The sequence below is a fragment of the Tenebrio molitor genome, chromosome 2, assembly GCF_963966145.1.
Source record: "Tenebrio molitor chromosome 2, icTenMoli1.1, whole genome shotgun sequence".
Classification (NCBI taxonomy): Eukaryota; Metazoa; Arthropoda; class Insecta; order Coleoptera; family Tenebrionidae; genus Tenebrio; species Tenebrio molitor.
In genome coordinates this window covers 4,682,251-4,699,330 of record NC_091047.1, presented here as the reverse complement: position 1 = coordinate 4,699,330, position 17,080 = coordinate 4,682,251, and the positions used below count along the sequence as shown (strand labels likewise).

At 36.1% G+C, this 17,080-nt stretch overlaps 1 protein-coding gene across 2 annotated transcripts in view; it reads left to right on the top strand.

Moving 5' to 3' along the window:
• qsm (Zona pelucida superfamily protein qsm) overlaps positions 1–17,080 on the top strand; it is a 50,572-nt gene that overhangs the window by 12,234 nt on the left and 21,258 nt on the right. The window contains exon 2 of one of the 2 annotated variants that reach the window (XM_069037865.1): positions 14,886–14,930. The exons of the other annotated variant lie outside the window; for it this stretch is intronic. Within the exon in view, the coding sequence (XP_068893966.1) occupies positions 14,886–14,930 (45 nt within the window). The remainder of the gene's footprint in view (positions 1–14,885; positions 14,931–17,080) is intronic. 2 annotated transcript variants of the gene reach the window in all.

The following is a 17,080-nucleotide window of genomic DNA, read 5'->3' as shown; positions in this document are numbered from 1 at the left end:
ATTAAATCAGATTCGCGCACTGATACGCGATAAAAAATGTCGCTGCGAAATTTATTGGGAATTCGTGGTACGCACCATGACTCGACGTGCATTCAAAGTGGTCTTGGGATGAGTTCTTGTCTTGTGGTGACGAATCAATAGTATACAGGGTGATTAAAAATTTAGTGCGACCTGTAGACAAGAAAGAAGAAAAAATGTTTAGAAAATTTTCCTTTGGTAGTGAAAAGTACTGGTACTGTTTAAAAGGTACTAAAAACGATTTTTTAGTATCTTTAAAACAGTACCAGTACTTTTCAAATCGTTGAAACATCTTCTATTTTTCTTCTCTTTAATGGTGCTTTAATAGATCGACCATCTTTCGCACCCCAAGCACAATCTGCCAAGTGGTACCATCAATAACGCCGCGTGATGGATGGCCCACAACACTTTCTCTCCCATTTGCGAGCAATTGTAAGCTCCCATCTCCCATATGTTAAGTAGTACCGGTACCACTTTCCTCCCAAGACGCTTAGGTTAAGCCCACCGTAAAACCAAACCCCACCAACAATTTATCGGTCATAATTTTCCCAGAGCTGCAAATGTTAAATTTAGTACCAGCTATCGCCATCAATTTCACCGGAGTTAAAATAAATCCGGAGATGCTGCACGGTTTATTGTGTGCGTCTGTGGGACTTGTTTAGTGTAAGTTGCGTGTCAGTTCTGGTACTAAATCATCGCAGAGACACGGAAAAGAGATTTTTGCCAACCACTGAAAGCGCGCATATTAAACCGAACGAGACTAATAAATAAACGCCTCCAATGAGATGGCGTCGGGGAACAGTTAGAACCATTCATTATGCCGTGTTTGGGATAATGAGTGGTAAAATGCAGTATGGAAATTGAGCGTTATCTGGTGCTACCGGTACAAGCCCGACATGTCAATTTCCACTTTTAGTAAAATTCAAATTTTGCAACAGTACAGATGGGTTTATTAGACCATACTGTACAATTAAGAAGGGAGGGGAGTGAGACATAGGAGGGACTATAGTCGAGTCGCCGAACAGATGTAGTAATAAAATAAAAGATGGTATAGCACATCTTACAAGTAGAGTTGACAGGATTTAACCCGCTGACTATGACCACGTTTTCATTTTTGTTTCCATTTAAATGTTTAAATTTTTTCTATTCACCTCCCACCATTTTATTGTATTACTACATCTGTTCGGCGACTCGACTATAGCCCCACTCTCTTACTAAAAAGAAAACAACTACACCATTAGATATCAGGAAAATTTCTAGGGCCGAATTTGTCAGGATATTACTATAGAGCCATAGAGGCCTGACTCATGACCTTGAACTCACCAACTCCACACTAACAAAATAGATCCTTAGAAAGTGCCTTCTTTCCAACGCTTCGAATAAAATGAGAAATATTGCAACTCTGATGCCAATTGTCTAAACAATTTACAAGAATTTAAGTTTCTGGACATTAATTCACTTCCTAATTGAAAACTACTGCAGATAGGGCAAAATTGTGCAGGACCTTTTTTGTAGGACACAAAATTTCTTACACAAAAGTCTACATGCACTTATTATAGCGATTATAGTTTAGATGTGAGAGACGTTCAAAGACGAGCTGTGAAATAAGCGAATTTCGTTTGACTTACAAATTCACCGGTTTGTAAAAATTGTTTGAAAAAAATCTAAAGGTTGTCTAAAAATCCTGAAAAAATTCACACTGTATCTAGATACCACAAAACATTTTCAGTGCCAATTACAAGCGATTTACATCTCTGCCACTGAAAAACAAAGCAGCAAGATGACAGTTACAGCAGTTGCACATCCTGGTCCGCTAAAAATCCCTTTTAACCAATTATCTCCGGAGTTGTGCCGGAGTTTTAGGCGCTGTATATAATCCGGTTGTGCAACAGCGCGTCGGAGAATCCGCACAAGGTGGGCAAGATATAATAACCTCAATGTTTGGTTTTTGCAGCCTTGGGCTGCGCTGTTCTGTTATCTGTCGTTGTCAGAAAGTGTTGCGGTGTATGACAGGCTGCAAGAAGTTAAAACGGTTCGAGTCTCGCTGGCTGGTGCAGGTGGTGTGGTTTCAGCAGGGATTTTTAGTTGGAGGGACTGCAGAGGGAGGTTCCCTCTGACGTTTCTCTAATAGTTTCTGTCTCATGCAGATGATTCATCTTTCACTTTTATTTTAGTTCGATTGCAATAACCTTTTTTGTCATGTTGCAACACTTGTGTTAGTGGTACTTATTATTATAACCATTCAAAAAAATATCGCGTAGAAGAATGCATTCAATACTGCATATTGATTGCTCTCGTTGACATTTAAAAGGGAAATTCTTTGCTTGGCATTGACATTTTGTGACATTCGCGTCGTCGATACAATTTATTTTTATGAAATAATCATAATTGGAATATTGTGTGATCATTTTGAAAATGGGGTATTCAATTAAGGATAGTGTGCTTCCGGCGATTTTAATTAAACCTGCTAGATGAAATGTCTTGTAAACACATAACAGCAAGATTGGACTGTTTTAGTGCTTTTAAAGGTGATTAAATTAAATAAAATGTTGCAAGGCTAGCTGGTTTGTTTAATTACTTAAATCAAGAAGTCTTGGGGTTTATGGCCACAAACAAATTAAAAGATTTCTGGAAGAGAATAAAATAGATAAGGAACGACTGGAAATGATAGATAATTGGATGATAATTGAATTTTGGTGTCGGAATTAAATGTGGATTGTACTGGACAACAAATAAAAAATGTCTAAAGGAAGTAGTTATGTGGAGATTTGACCAACCAGAGAGAGATTTGTAATGACGAAGTTGTTAATTTGTGGGAGGTTCTGGCATTTGGAAATGTAAAATAATTTATGAAATCTTAAAATGTGTTTTGTGAATATGTCAGACGTGTGGCAAGATTTATTTTAAATTTAATTATTGTTTCTTTATGAATTTAGAAGAATTAGAAGCTTCTAGCATTTGTGAAGACATTGTCCAACCCAGTAAAAAGTTGCATAATGTAATGAAGAAACAAGCTGTTGGAACAAAAATATTAAAAAATATATAGAGTTTAGGAAATTAAAAAAAAGACAAAGTCTAAAATATTTTCTCTATTCATCTCTATTAATCAAGAAACAAAAGTACAAGAAAGATAATTTTGATTAACGAGAATTCGAAAAACAACAAGAGAAAAATACAATTTTTAAAAAAGGATAAACATTATTTTTATGTTTAATAAAGCAAAGTTCAATAAATTTAAAGCAAGAGAAAAATCAGAATAATTTGAAGTGCAAAAAATTAATTTATAAGGACGCTTGATAAATTGGTAAAAAAAAATAAAATCGTCGTGAGAGAATTATTTGTGGAGGTACTGGATGAGAGAAGAACATTAATTAGAAAGCAATAAAAAGAAGAAAATTTAAAAATGTTTTTTTTTATTTGATAACAAAAAGGGCAAGGATAGAATCTGCAAAAAACTTACGACCAGTTTCTTCTATATTTTTGGTTAAAAAAGAAGAAATAAAATACCTAAACAAAAATTAAAACATGTTTTATTCCAAAACCGTATTAAAAATGCATCTGCGCAGAGGAATAGGCGAAAATGTACCTGTTGAGAAATTTCTTCGTAGATAAATATGTATTATGTACCAAGGAGAAAATATTAGAAAAGACTTTGACAAACAAAAAGCTTATACTAAATGAAAAAAATATTGGATACATTATGAAAAAAGAAAGTAAGGGAAAGTGCGCTCTAAAAAAATTATTAAATATTTATTTATGTACAGTGGCGTCCTGTCTGAAAGGATCTGATAAAAATAAACAGAAAAAAAAAAACAAAACAAAAGATAAAAGTGGTAAAAATAATAGATTCTTAATAGATTTCGTGAGGTGATATCAAGTAAAAGCAAGAAATGGGAAGAAATAAAATATAAACGATAAAATGAAATACATATTAAAATTTTTTGAGAGAATATTATTATGAAAAGAAACTTGTTTTAATGAAAATAATAGAAATGCATAGAGTAACATGATCTACAAGGTGTCTCAAAATTCGCGAATTCCGAATTCACAGCGTTGTAGGGGATCACTTCAGTAGTCCAAATAAGGAAATTAAAAAAGTCGGGACTCCCCCCACAAAGATACATTTGTCTGAAGGTGCACTCTTTGAATTGCGTTTTCTTCAAATACAGGCTGAAAAGTTCACTGTTTATTGTTATTTATGGCGTAGATGATTGTGGAAAATAATAACGTAAAACAATTTTTTGAAGAATAGCTTTACTTTGGAGTAAAAAAATCTTAAATTTTTGTAATTTTTCTTAAAAAAATGGAACGGCAACATAGTTAGAATAGTATTTTGTCACTGTGGATATGAAGGCCTGCTATGTATTGCACAAAATTAAAGTGCTTATATTTTCTTCAGGGAGAGCGAATTTTTTTTGAAAGTATTTTTAGAGCTTCACTGGGCCCTTCCTTACCACGCTCTGAATTCGAAATTCGCGAATTTTGAGACACCCTGTATAATGAAATGAGCGAGTGAAAAAAAAAAGTGAAAGACTATGGAATTTGAAAGTAAAAGGTCGAAACCGTGAATGAAAAAGAAAAAAGATATAACGAAGATATTACGAAACATTAAAAACTTGTCTAGAGCTAAATATTTATAATTTGATAAAAAAAATTGTGTACCTAATGTAGTTTACTCGACCCAGTTTTCTTTAATTTTTGATTTGTTCTTTTATCACTGAGCAATTATTTATCGATCGTTGCTTGTCGATCAAGCTGAGCTACATTTCGCTAAGTTGCCTCAAATCTGGACCAATAGAATAAATTTGTTTAGCATCTTTCCAATCGAATTTCTCCCGGCTTTGATAAAGCGATGAGGATGTTAACCGGAGGAACGAACAGTAAATGGATATGGCATTTCGGATAAAAACGCGGAAAAGCACGTTTAATGGTTAATTGCTGGATGCCCAATCGGGTCAAGCGGTACCGAATTTTTGCATTTAAACCAATTACCTGCGAGAGCAGCATCCCAAGCAGGAACTCGCGCATAATAAGCTCGTAAGTGGCGGCGATCGATCATTAACCGCAAATAATTTCCCGATTTTTCGTCATCAATCAGCTCGAATCGATACCGTGGACGTTACGTAAAAAAATTCGGAAATCCGGCGCAACAATTCCCTCCGTGTCCAACAAGTCATCTCAGCCAGATAAATTTGTCGTCCAGAACCGGGTTCGAATCCCGCTAGGGTCAAAGGCTGGTACATTAATTTTTGCAAGAATGTCCTGTCGCGGATAAATTTTGCGCGGTTCCGCTTGGACTCGGGGTTGTCTTCGGAGTTAACAGTTAGGAAGACCGGACTGATTTCAAATTCAGATGGACATGCCTTGGAGGCAAGACATGTGCGTTTTCTCCGGCGAATCCATCAGACGGCGTGATTGCATAACAGAAGAACCAGACGAAAAATTACACGCGATCCACTCTTCGCTTTCATACTTAATTAAGTTTAACAAGGATTGCACCGTTAAACTCGAGCGATCTGCACATTCTGTGACGAGACAGGATTTTTTTCATGTGGTTTGAACCGGAGATGGTTGTGAATGCGTGATTCTGATCGATTAATCGGTTGGAAAAATTCGCGCGATTATGGGTTCGCTGGGAATGTTTCGCTTCTTGTGGCGCATTCCAGGGACACTTTCTTCCGGTGGTTCTCTTTCACTTGCTTTGTCACTTTCTTCTCCTTGCGTCTTGTACGTGTCACCGTTTTAATGTCCCTCTCTTTCATTTTCTTACAACCATATTTTTTCTGCTTAGTATGCAGCTCCGATCAAAGTTACTGTTTGGTACTTTCATTTACACATTCTCATTTACATTTCCTTTTGTCTTTTTGCCATTCAATGCCCTTTTCATTGCCGGTTAAGAATTTTACAATAATATGCTTCACTCGTCGTTTATTCCCTTGTCCAAGCTTGTGTCGATTTTTTAAATTTCTTTTTGACAATAATTTACCAAAGCTATTTTGGTAGTAAAATCAGCAAATCTTTTGTTAACGATTCCTTGCCCGTTTACATTTATTATTACATTCCATTATATTATTTTATTATACAATCATTGTTTTTCCCATTTTCCTCTCTTTTATATTTTCTTTCCTTCACATCATTCACGCAATTCGCGTGAACGAAAACTTTCCTCTTCTCACTCTTAATGTAAATAACTATTAATTCTTTTTTCTTGCTATTCTCACAAACCTTGTTATTTTTTAGTTGTCAAAAAAATTAAAAAACACTCTCTTTCTTTATAAGTTCACTTCGCACTTTCACATTTGTACAAAACTGGGATTGAAACGCTCTCATTTATTACATATTTCTTAACAAAACTGATCTTGTTCTGCTCCATAAATTCGTTAGATTACTTCGAAAAACCCGCCGTGGGCGTTTCATTAAACCAAAATGCGAAAACAAAACACATTTCGCATTCACACTACGGCGGAAAAGCGCCGGTCCCAGCGGGCTCCCCGGCTCGCTCCTTTGTTCATTTGGAATGTTTCTTTGATCTCTGGCCGATCCCGCTAATCAAATTACAAATTTCCCCCAACAATACAATTTTCCCTCCCCGTGTCCGCCGCCACTGGAGGCGATTTTGAATAATTAATCGGCGCAAAGTGGCGGCTACTGGCTTTTCGTGAATATTAATTCCTCTGACGTAATTTGACAAAGGTGAGTGTTTGCATTTTTAACGGCGACCTTAGCTAAATTAAACCCAACGTTTACAAATCGTGCGGTCAAATTAATTTTTAAGTGACGCAAGTGGAAATTTATCACGTTTAATCTGTCAGGTTGCGATAAGAGCCGTAATTTTTGAAATCTCCATCCGGAAGAGAAAACTCAAAGCTGCGTCTTAATGAGTGTCAAATTAAGGTCCGGTAATCCTGCGACATATGGACACCGACCAACGGGGTTTAGTGTTGACATTGAGGTTTTGAGTGGAAAATATACAAATACTGCTAGATGCGATTAATGGACATCGGAGGACTGTTAGGAATTATTTTAATTGGTCGACGGTCGACTAATTGTAAGAGAATGCACAATCAACGAATCGAAATGGTGCAATTTGCAGGGGAATTAATAGGATCGTGGTAATGAGCTTAAGGGGTCGGATAAACAGCGAAATGTATGGCATTATCGTAGTCGAGTAGAAAAAATAATGGGGTTCGCTGCTTGTATGGTTTATTCATTGGAATGGGTCAATGACAGCGAGCACAAATTTCATGCCAGGTAACGAACAGATGTGGGTTCACCTTTACTGGAGCTTTTGACAGCTTGAAAATTTTATGTTTTTCAAATAATTATCATCTTTGAATGTTTCTAGTCCGGTCAATCGACCGTGAAATCCAATTTATTTAAAAACATTACCAACAAAAACTTTGTGAATTAATTAATCACCCAGTGCGATTCGATCTAAGGGGGTGGAAAAGTAAAACAGTTTTGATCAGATAACACTGATTTGTGTTAGTCCTACGTGAAAAAGACTTGAATGTTTCTTGTAGATTATTAAATTCTTAACAAAATTCATTAAGTGCAAAATTTTGTTAGGACTGATAGTTTTCACGATAATCCCGTTTGAAGTTTCAATCGCGCGACGCGACTAGCGACGAAGCGACTCAAATGTCGTCGCACTGTTGGAAGCTGTGTATTACTGAACTTACGGTTGTTTTTAATTCCTACTATATAAAAATTGAGATTGTTCAATAATTGTAAAAGTTGCAGGCGTTAAAAATCGATATATGTCAGAGCTGTTGATCTCACCTTTTTGAAGTTTTTGACTGGCAATTCTTTATTATCGATCCAATTTAAAAAATCTACCATGAAATCTATTGAGAATCGAGTTCCGGATAAAGTGATGTAGAGATCACGATGATGATAATTACTGATCCGTTTAAAACATTTTTCTTTAATTATAATGTTTCAAACGTTTAAAAAAAATTTGAGCGCTTGAAGCTTGCCAAATATTTGAGATACTCCAAGTATCGACACATCATTTAATCGCAAATTCAATACTTGATAGATTCCACGGTAGATTTTTGAATTTTGAGTGGCAATAAAAAATTCGCGAGAAAAACCTCATAGAGGTAATTTCAACACACCTGACCGCCAAGTATCGATTTTGAACGTCCATAACTTTTGCAGGCGTACAGCAATCGTAATTTTTCCACCACCGTTTGAAAGATATATCCATATCCATATATCAGAAGTAGAAAATCTACTGATCAGTTTAGCTACAAGTAGATTCGACTCTGCGGCGACATTTGGGTTGTTTAGTCGCTTGGTCGCGGCGCGCGATATTGGTTCTACTGAAACTCTTCAAATGACTGATTTTGATCAGAATTTACTAAGCTGGCAGAGGTCTTGGATTTTCTCATGGGCTTTGAGTCATATTTGCGCAAACGACGAATATCGGTCTTAAGTGGGCGCTACAAACAGACCGGAAAACATCGTCATTCGTTACGTTAGTCTTGTCTCTTTCTCGTCTATTTCTATGTAAGGTAGTCGACGTTTTCAGTTTTCATTTACAGATTTTTCATTGGTTTATCGCTTCGTCTTCGCGCAGATATTTCCAAGGTCACAGTCCATGAGAGAATCCAACAACTAATTTTCAAGTGGGGGTGGGATTTCCATTTGTACTTTATAATTTACAAACTGGTACCGTTTTTTCAACCAGGATTCCCTGTTTGCTGGAGTGTTAAGATTAACCGTCTATTTAGCCTTGATTGTTATTTATTTGGCAAATAAACGTTTAAAGCAACTTTCTCGTAAATAAATCTTTAGACATAAACTGGGACAAATAGAACTAGATTTTGCCACATTTACATCTTTTCTCTGGTTTATTATTTTTCCATAAAAACAATGTGAATATCGTCGTTTCTGTTAAACCACTTTCTCTTTAACAGTTTATAAACAACCTTGATTAAATATTATTCTACAATAATTACTTAATTAATACATTATAAAACAAACACTGGACCTCAGCATACATGAGGAAAAAATAACGAGATAACTAGTTTCCTGTTTTTATAGTTGCTCTCTTACTTCTAAATGGCAGGTTCCGAAGCTAATGGTACTTGAGAGACTTCAATATTCTCTCAGTGGAGCATGTTTGTGGACATTGGTGGTTTCTTCTTCACACAACAAAATTATTTAAAAAAATACATAATTCTGTTTCTAAAATGTTTTTATTAAGTTACAATTTTTACTCTGAAAATATCTTCTTTCAGATGCGAAAAAATTTTGTTACAATTTTTTCTTTTCATTTATTAATGTCGCATCTACTAGTTATACTTTTTGCCCACGACATTGATAAGATAGTGTGATCTTATACATCTTATATCACTTCTAGAAAAATGAGCTACCAGTAGGGAAAGTCTCATCAAAATCGGTTCAATATTTAAGGGAACAGAGGTGAACAAACATACAAAGAAACATACAGTATACTAACCACATTACCCCTGCTTTGTCGGTGGTCGGATAAAAAGACTTAAGAATGAAATTTATGATGCAGAGCACCTTCAAACAATATTTCTTTTATATTTTAGTGAAGTCCAAAAATTAGTAATAAAAAAAAGTATACAGGGTGTCTCAAAATTCGCGAATTCCGAATTCAGAGCTTGGTAGGGAAGGACCCAATGGAGCTCGCAAAATACTTAGAAAAAAAAAATCGCTCTTCCTGAAGAAGATATAAGCACTTTAATTTTGTTCAATACATAGCGAGACACCCTGAATGTGGTTTTTTTTGTCGTCATTACGAATCTTGTACGTAACATGTATTATAACCATTTTTTACTGGATTGTTTATTTGTTACTAAACATTTTTTTACAATAATTTTGTCACTGCTGTAGAATAGATACATATGTACTTTCAAAAATACCCAAAATGTAAAATTCGTGTTTTTTTATGTAAGCTTGTAAAGAAGTTTAAAAAATAAAAAAAATAAAGGTTTTGAGGACTGGACTTCGATTGGAAGGTCACATAAATATTTATTTGTATAATCGTTAATTTGGTAAAAATACCAGTTATGCAACTGCGTGCATAATTATCCTCAAGGTCGTTACATTGTCACGATTAACTATCACCCAATTTACGCTAATTCACCCAATTCTCTACGATCGAAAACAACCACACATCCCCCAAAAAATCCGCTTCGAAGTTGACATATTGCTGGTGGCGGCGTCGCAACATTTCCCGTTTTAATTTGACGCCCGATGCCGTTTGACTTATGACAGCGCCGCCAAAAACTGAAATCCCGTCCTAAGCAAAATTTATGATGCCTCCTCGCTTAAAAACCAAATAAAAAACGATAAAATATTCAACAACCCTTGTTTTACTGCAATTTTAGCAGAGTGCCACCGCAACTTTCGATGTAAAAGCGCGATAAATTTTTATCGCGGCGGCCCAAAATCGCAGCTGCACACACTTTTTTCCGCCGCCCCTCTCGCAATTCATAACGCTGCCCCCCAGTCCGGGGGGCTCGAATTAGGACAGACGCGGTCAGCTGATCCAGGGACTCGTTAGATTGTTCGGAGGGTAGCGTGGGCCCAACGAGGCCACCCAGCAACCTTCCAACTCCACTTTCATCTTCTCTGACATTTACTGCGCCATTACACTTAATGCCGTGCGGATGTAATGGCGGCAATTGCTTCTGTCATTTAATTATGCAAGCCGCGACCGACTCCGGGAAGCACCAGTCCAGTCCGGCAGCCGGGATTTTGTCGCTTTTGAGTTGGCGGCACTTCTTCGTTCGAGATGACTAAATTGGTTGTCGCATCACGTTCAAAATTGGCGCAGTTGGTGTGTGTGAAGCGGGCTCGGATTGCGCTCGAGGGGCCGAAACAGCTGGTGCGGCATGTTGTGCAACAAAGTGTACCCTACAAGTTGGCTCTTAAATTGCGCGCGTTTAATGAGTGTTTGCTTTATTCTCAAGGCGAACAAAAAATAATAATAGTCATTGTCCTCGGTGTTATTTTTGCCGAGTGCGGTTGCATAACGCGGGTTAATGAAACCTCGAAGTTTGGGAAAGAGTCATCAGATAACTCAGCAATTTCCGTTTTGTTCGTTTTCTGGCCCCGCAATTATGAAAATCTCGTCGCAAAAAATCTTCGCGAACTCGGAATGTTTTCACGCTCAATCGGACCGATCTCTGCCCTCAGTCATGGATTTGCGAAAGTTCACCATGTTATTAGAAGAGGCGATAACGCACGCATTATTTGCAGTACGGACAAGAATCCGGATTTTTCGCCGATGGATCTGAGAGCGGGAAAGGCGCGACTCTCTTCATTTTTCCCATTGGATCTGATAGATGGGAGATTTATTGCCCCACGCACCCCATCCTTACCACCAGCGATTTATTTCCTCGGCTCGTAATTGGGATACTTATTATCTTGATGTGTTGCATGTCAAAGGCGGCGTATTTCGCTCCGGAGTTGGCGGCTGCGGTCCGGGGCGTTGTTTTGGTCGGACACTAAGATAAGATTCGGAGATATCGAAATTCCATGACAGAAGAATTTCGGAGAATGTCTTGGGTTGCTTGGCACGGCGATTAAGTCGATTAAGTCGTTTTTATTCCAATTAAGGAGGGTCTCTTCATTTGGAAGCGAAGCGGGGACTGCTCGTACAAGAAGTGGAGGCCGCGGAGGGTAATGAAAACGGAAATAAAATTGTTGACCCAGAACAAGAGAAAAATACAAAATGTTGTTTTATTTTTTTGGCTTGGCGCTTTTTAAATGAAATAATTTTTTGTGCGACAGAAGTCAAGAGAAGTATCAGAGGCATTTCCTCCCCCGTTTTGGGGACTCCCTGTAGGGGGTAAAAGTAAAATTTGTTTATAAATGTTGATACAACAACTTACAACAAAAAACGATGATATGTTTTAGAGGAAAAAGTATTTTTGCATATGAAAATACAGTGAATTCATGGAAACATGACAAAATACCACAGAAGTGTTTACAAAAAGAGCGAATAAAAATACAGTAAAAAAAAAAACAAATAAGTATGTACTATGTCGATAGAAAGTAAGCGTTTTAGGGTTGAAAGCACGATATTCTTCCCTAAGAAGTAAATGTAAAACATTTCTCGAACATTTGCCAAAAAATCACATTTTGGCAATGAGTAATTTGTGATAAAATTTCTTGAAAATCACAATTTATTTATTAATAATTAAAGGTATAACATTATTGAAACTGGTTTTAGATATTTTCTAGAGTTCTAGAGTAATATTTTTTTAACATTTTCGAATACAAAACAAGCCATATCTTGCATATTTCTTCTGCCATTTATCGCTATTAATTTTTTTCTTCTCCCTACATTTTAGGCAATTTAAGCTTTAAACTCTTCGAGGAAATCAACTTCTTAAAAATTCGTAGAAACACGACACCGCCAGCGAGAATAAAATAAACTGTTTATAAAACGCAACCTCGGTAACGGCAAATGTGCTTACTCTGATACTTTAATTCTGAGGGGGTTTTACTTGATTGTAATGTTTTATTATAAAATACAAAAAGTAGACGACACAAATGAATGTACTTTTACCAAAAATTATATTTGAATGAGACTAAAAAATGTAAATACCTATGTAGTTTTTGGACTGAATACTCTAGTAACAGTGCATTGTTTACAATAAGATGAGAAGTTAAGTGAAATTTAATTCTCATAAATGAGGTTTTTTAAATAACTTTCTTTATTTAAATACTTTATATTATTTCCAGTCTTAGTCAGTTGCACAACCCTTTAACATTTATTTTGATTAATTCCCACATACTTCAAACGTGCGTGTTCAGCCAATCGGAGCGCTTGCTTTCATCCAATCAAAAATGTTTATCGCAATAAAAACGTCCTACTACTCTGTCATCAAAAGTAATTAAAATTGCATGCTACTCTGCCAGATTCTCAAATTGTTTTTAATAATTATGTTTTTAATAACTGTAGGTATTATAAATAAATAATTAACGTTAGAGTTTGTATTCTGGAATTAATCCTGCCAAAAATAACACGATCTAATTTTTATATCTGATAAATATCCCAATTTTCACTTCAACATTTTTGCTTTGACAATTTTACGAGTTGAATTTGGGCCTTTTTATTCTGGTTAGGCCAGAGAGCTTTAGCTCGAGTGTTCAAGTTTCGAGTTTTCATGAAATTGAAAAATGTATCCGATAAAAAAATTAGGGCTTGTTATTTTACCTTCGAATAATATGAATATGTATTTTGATTACAATGTTTGTCATAACAACTTTTACATTCTTTGTTATTTAGGTTTTTCAAACACCTTTCCTCGAGGAGGATCACTGGACAAAAAACGTCCCGTAAAGAATATCTTCTCGAATCTCCTTAGATACTCCTCCGATATTTTCTATGGATATCTCGGATCACCCTTCTTGGATCTTCTCGTGTCTTTCCCGGATCACCTGTATCTCTTCCGGATTTCCTTGTAACTCTCGTGGATTCTCTTGTATTCTCTTTGGATCTTCCTGTATCTCCCTTAAGCATCTCTGAATATCCCATGAATTTCTCTGCATCTCCCATCTTGGAACTCTCTCTCTCTGTGTGTCTTTCCCAGATCCCCTTTAATTTCCGTGGATTCTTCTGTATCTTTCTTGAATCTCACATTCCGGATCTCTTCGTATCTCCTCCAACTCTCTCCACATCTTTCTCGAATCTTCTTGTAGCTCCCCCGATTTCTCTGTAAGTATATCTCACGAAATCTTCCATATCTTCCCAAGATCTCGGTTCTCCACGTATCTTGCTCCTTGTATCTCCCCGTATCACATCTGGATTCCCCATTCTGCATATTTCTGTAACACACTTCCGAATTTGCCAGCAGCTCTGAGGTAGAAAATCTCTTCCGCAATCAGTCTCTTCAGTTTTATTTTTGCCTTTCATTTACATTACTGTTCAATGCATTTTTTTGTGGTCTTCTTTTTCTTTTTTTTTATTATTTAAAACAATTCAAATTCAGTATTGTGTTCCCAATATCTCGTATTTTTTTTTTTACTTTTTATTAATGTTGACCGAGACGACACTCCCAAATCAATAACACTCATGAAACACCAAATATTGACAACTTTTGATCGTTTCTTTTCATCCTCTTATTTGCACAGGTGCAATTATTCCAACTTTTTCTCTCGTACGAACCCGCAAATCCTCTTCCAAAATAAGAAAGCCATCACGTTAAATAAACGTACAAACACGCGTTTACAACCGCCTAAATGTCACACCTCATAAAATCTAAACGATGAGAATTTATTTCCCATTCATTTGTTCCGATGTACATAAACAATTTTTTCTCCAAGACCCCAACACACCCTGAGAGCAATAGAGTTGACCTTGCAAAAATTTACATGAGGTTAAAATGTCCCATATAAGGTCTTCCTGCACTAAAACGTTCGACAGCAGCTGTGAGGTGCATTCGATCTCCATTATTTTTAAGTGAAAAATGATAACGAGCAATTGATAAATCTAGAAGATTTCATTGAATGATGAATGTGTAACAAAGATAAGAATGAGAGGTTTATGAAAAAGTTTCAAGGCCATCTAGGGGTCACCACAAGGGTGCTTTGTTGGTCCAAGTCTGTTCAAAGGACTGTTATATAAATCATGTTTTTTAAATCTTGTCAAGAACTATTAAAAATGCTCTTTTGCTTTGACATATTTGTCCATTTCAAAACTATTGCACATAAGATGAGCAATCAAAATATTAATTTATTTTCATCTCTGCACCCACCTTGCGGGTGTACTCCTTGACACCAAAAAGGTTCAGATTGGCCAACAGTTCCTCTGTGTTCACATTTTCTATTCTTAGGCCCCACCCACTCGCATTTTCTAATGGTGATTCATTTTTCAGGTAAGCCCACTCCGCCTCCGCTGCACCTTGAGCCCCACACGTCAGGTAATCCAACCAAATTATCAATCATATAGACCTCTCGCATGTCGACTACATTTACGCACTCTAAATTACATTTGATATGTCTGGAACGGAATCGCCGGTTTCCTGGAAATCTCTTCCAACACCTCGACGACCCCATTAACGTGAACCATTACGTAAGATTATGCACCTGATCTGGTACTGTTAGAGCTGTCAGCCCGAGGAATGGTCGGTAATTAGTGGGTCACTTTTTCTATCGAATGGGGCACACCCGGAGCGGATTTTTTCGAGTGGTGAATGCATCCAATCACGGATTAATTGAAGTCTGATCGGGAATTTTTTAGTGGTTTTAATTACATATTTGTGATTTATCGGAAGCGTGTGCGAGGAGAGAGCGCAATTAGGATCTCTGACGATTAGTTTACTCTTTACACTTAATTGCGACACTAACCGGTCAGTAGGAAAGAGCCAATTAGGTTTTTGGAAAAATAAATCCAGCTCCGGAAGCCTTTTTCATTGGTTTTTGTTCACAGATCGGTAACCGTTATCGCAATAAATAACGTATCGTTGATAGCTTGCATGTTATTTATGCCAATTGCATTCCTCGCACTGTTTATTTAACCATCTGCAGAAAATAATAAATCAATGAAATTGAAATTACGATCAAAGCTCCAGACGTATTTTTGTCCTTTTGTTTCTCCCTGTCTTTCCTTGCTTGCTATTTCCTTTGTGCTACTTTTACCATTTTTATTAACTACTCTTTTTAGTCTCACTGTTTTATTTACTTTTCTGCGCTCTCTATATCTTCGCATTTCCTCTTGACGGAAATTATTTTCTCTCATGGTTTTTACTTTTTGTTTTTCTTCCGTAATTTCTATATTATATCACATTCAGTTTCTTTGTTTTTCCCCTTTATTGATAAGTCCTTCAGTCTTTATATTTATGTATGTATTTGATTTTTTTTTACTCTATTCAACCCCCTCTCTCCATTTATTCCTTCTACATTAATCTTTTTTATTTGGACGAAAAAATAAGTAGAAAACGATTGACGGAAAAATGTAACATCTATGACAATGTTATGGTGTTAGTACAATTGATAAAATATGTGTAAAGCATCATCAGCTTTTGCACCATCGCACTGATGATGACAGCTTTACTGTCGAAACGCGCTTCAGCTTTAGTTTGGTATATTTGATGTAAGATAATTAATATAGAAAACAGGCAACATTACTTAGCTTCATTTTTAAATCGTTGCAAAGCATTTGTATTATAAAATTTGACTGAGAAGACTCCTGTTCTATAATATTCATCTAACGCTTACAAAACTTACACTATTATATCTTACTGACCGCAAACAACAGGTTAACATTTCACCAGAGACTCATATTGTTTATGGTGTGATACTATTTCTACTTAATATAAAAGACTTATCTGCACATTTAAATAAAGAAAACATAACTCTTTACGCAGATGACACTACAATAGACATTACGACGTTATCACTCACTGAATTAATTAAAAATCACACGGAAATTTTAACGCCAGCTGAAGAATAGTTTATTGCAAGTATAAGTTAAATAAACAAGAAACAGTTATTGTGGTTTTTCCTTTAAAGCAAAGTAATTTAAAAATATAAACTATCTGGGTGATATTGACAATCAGCTTGGCTGGAATACTCAGTAAATAAAATTTCTGAAAACACTTTTTGCTCGAAATATTTCGAATAACTTTTCTAAAAACTGTGTCCGGATTGCATACTTTGCATTAGTAGAATACGGAATTTTAGTTTGGGAGCATTCACGGCATAGGGTAAAGTTCAAAGAGGAGAAGAATTATTTTGAACGTTGCTTTCCAAGACGACAGTCGAGAATGCTCCACTACATTAAAAATGAGGCATTTTAAACCTTTGAAAAATATCTAAATAATAACTTTGGATAATTTTTAATTTAACTAAATTATACAAAGTTCGATTTTTTGTTTTTCCCTCTGAACGTAGCATTGAATGAATTGTATTAACGTAATAATGAAACTTATTTATCAATTTCTCTTCATTGTCGTAGAAAAAGTATAGTACTCTACTCGCGGGTAATGGTCACTACTTACTCGGATGAATTAGGCCACTCGCTTTCGGCTTGTGACACAAAATCAGCCTCATGAGCAATAGCCATCATTAC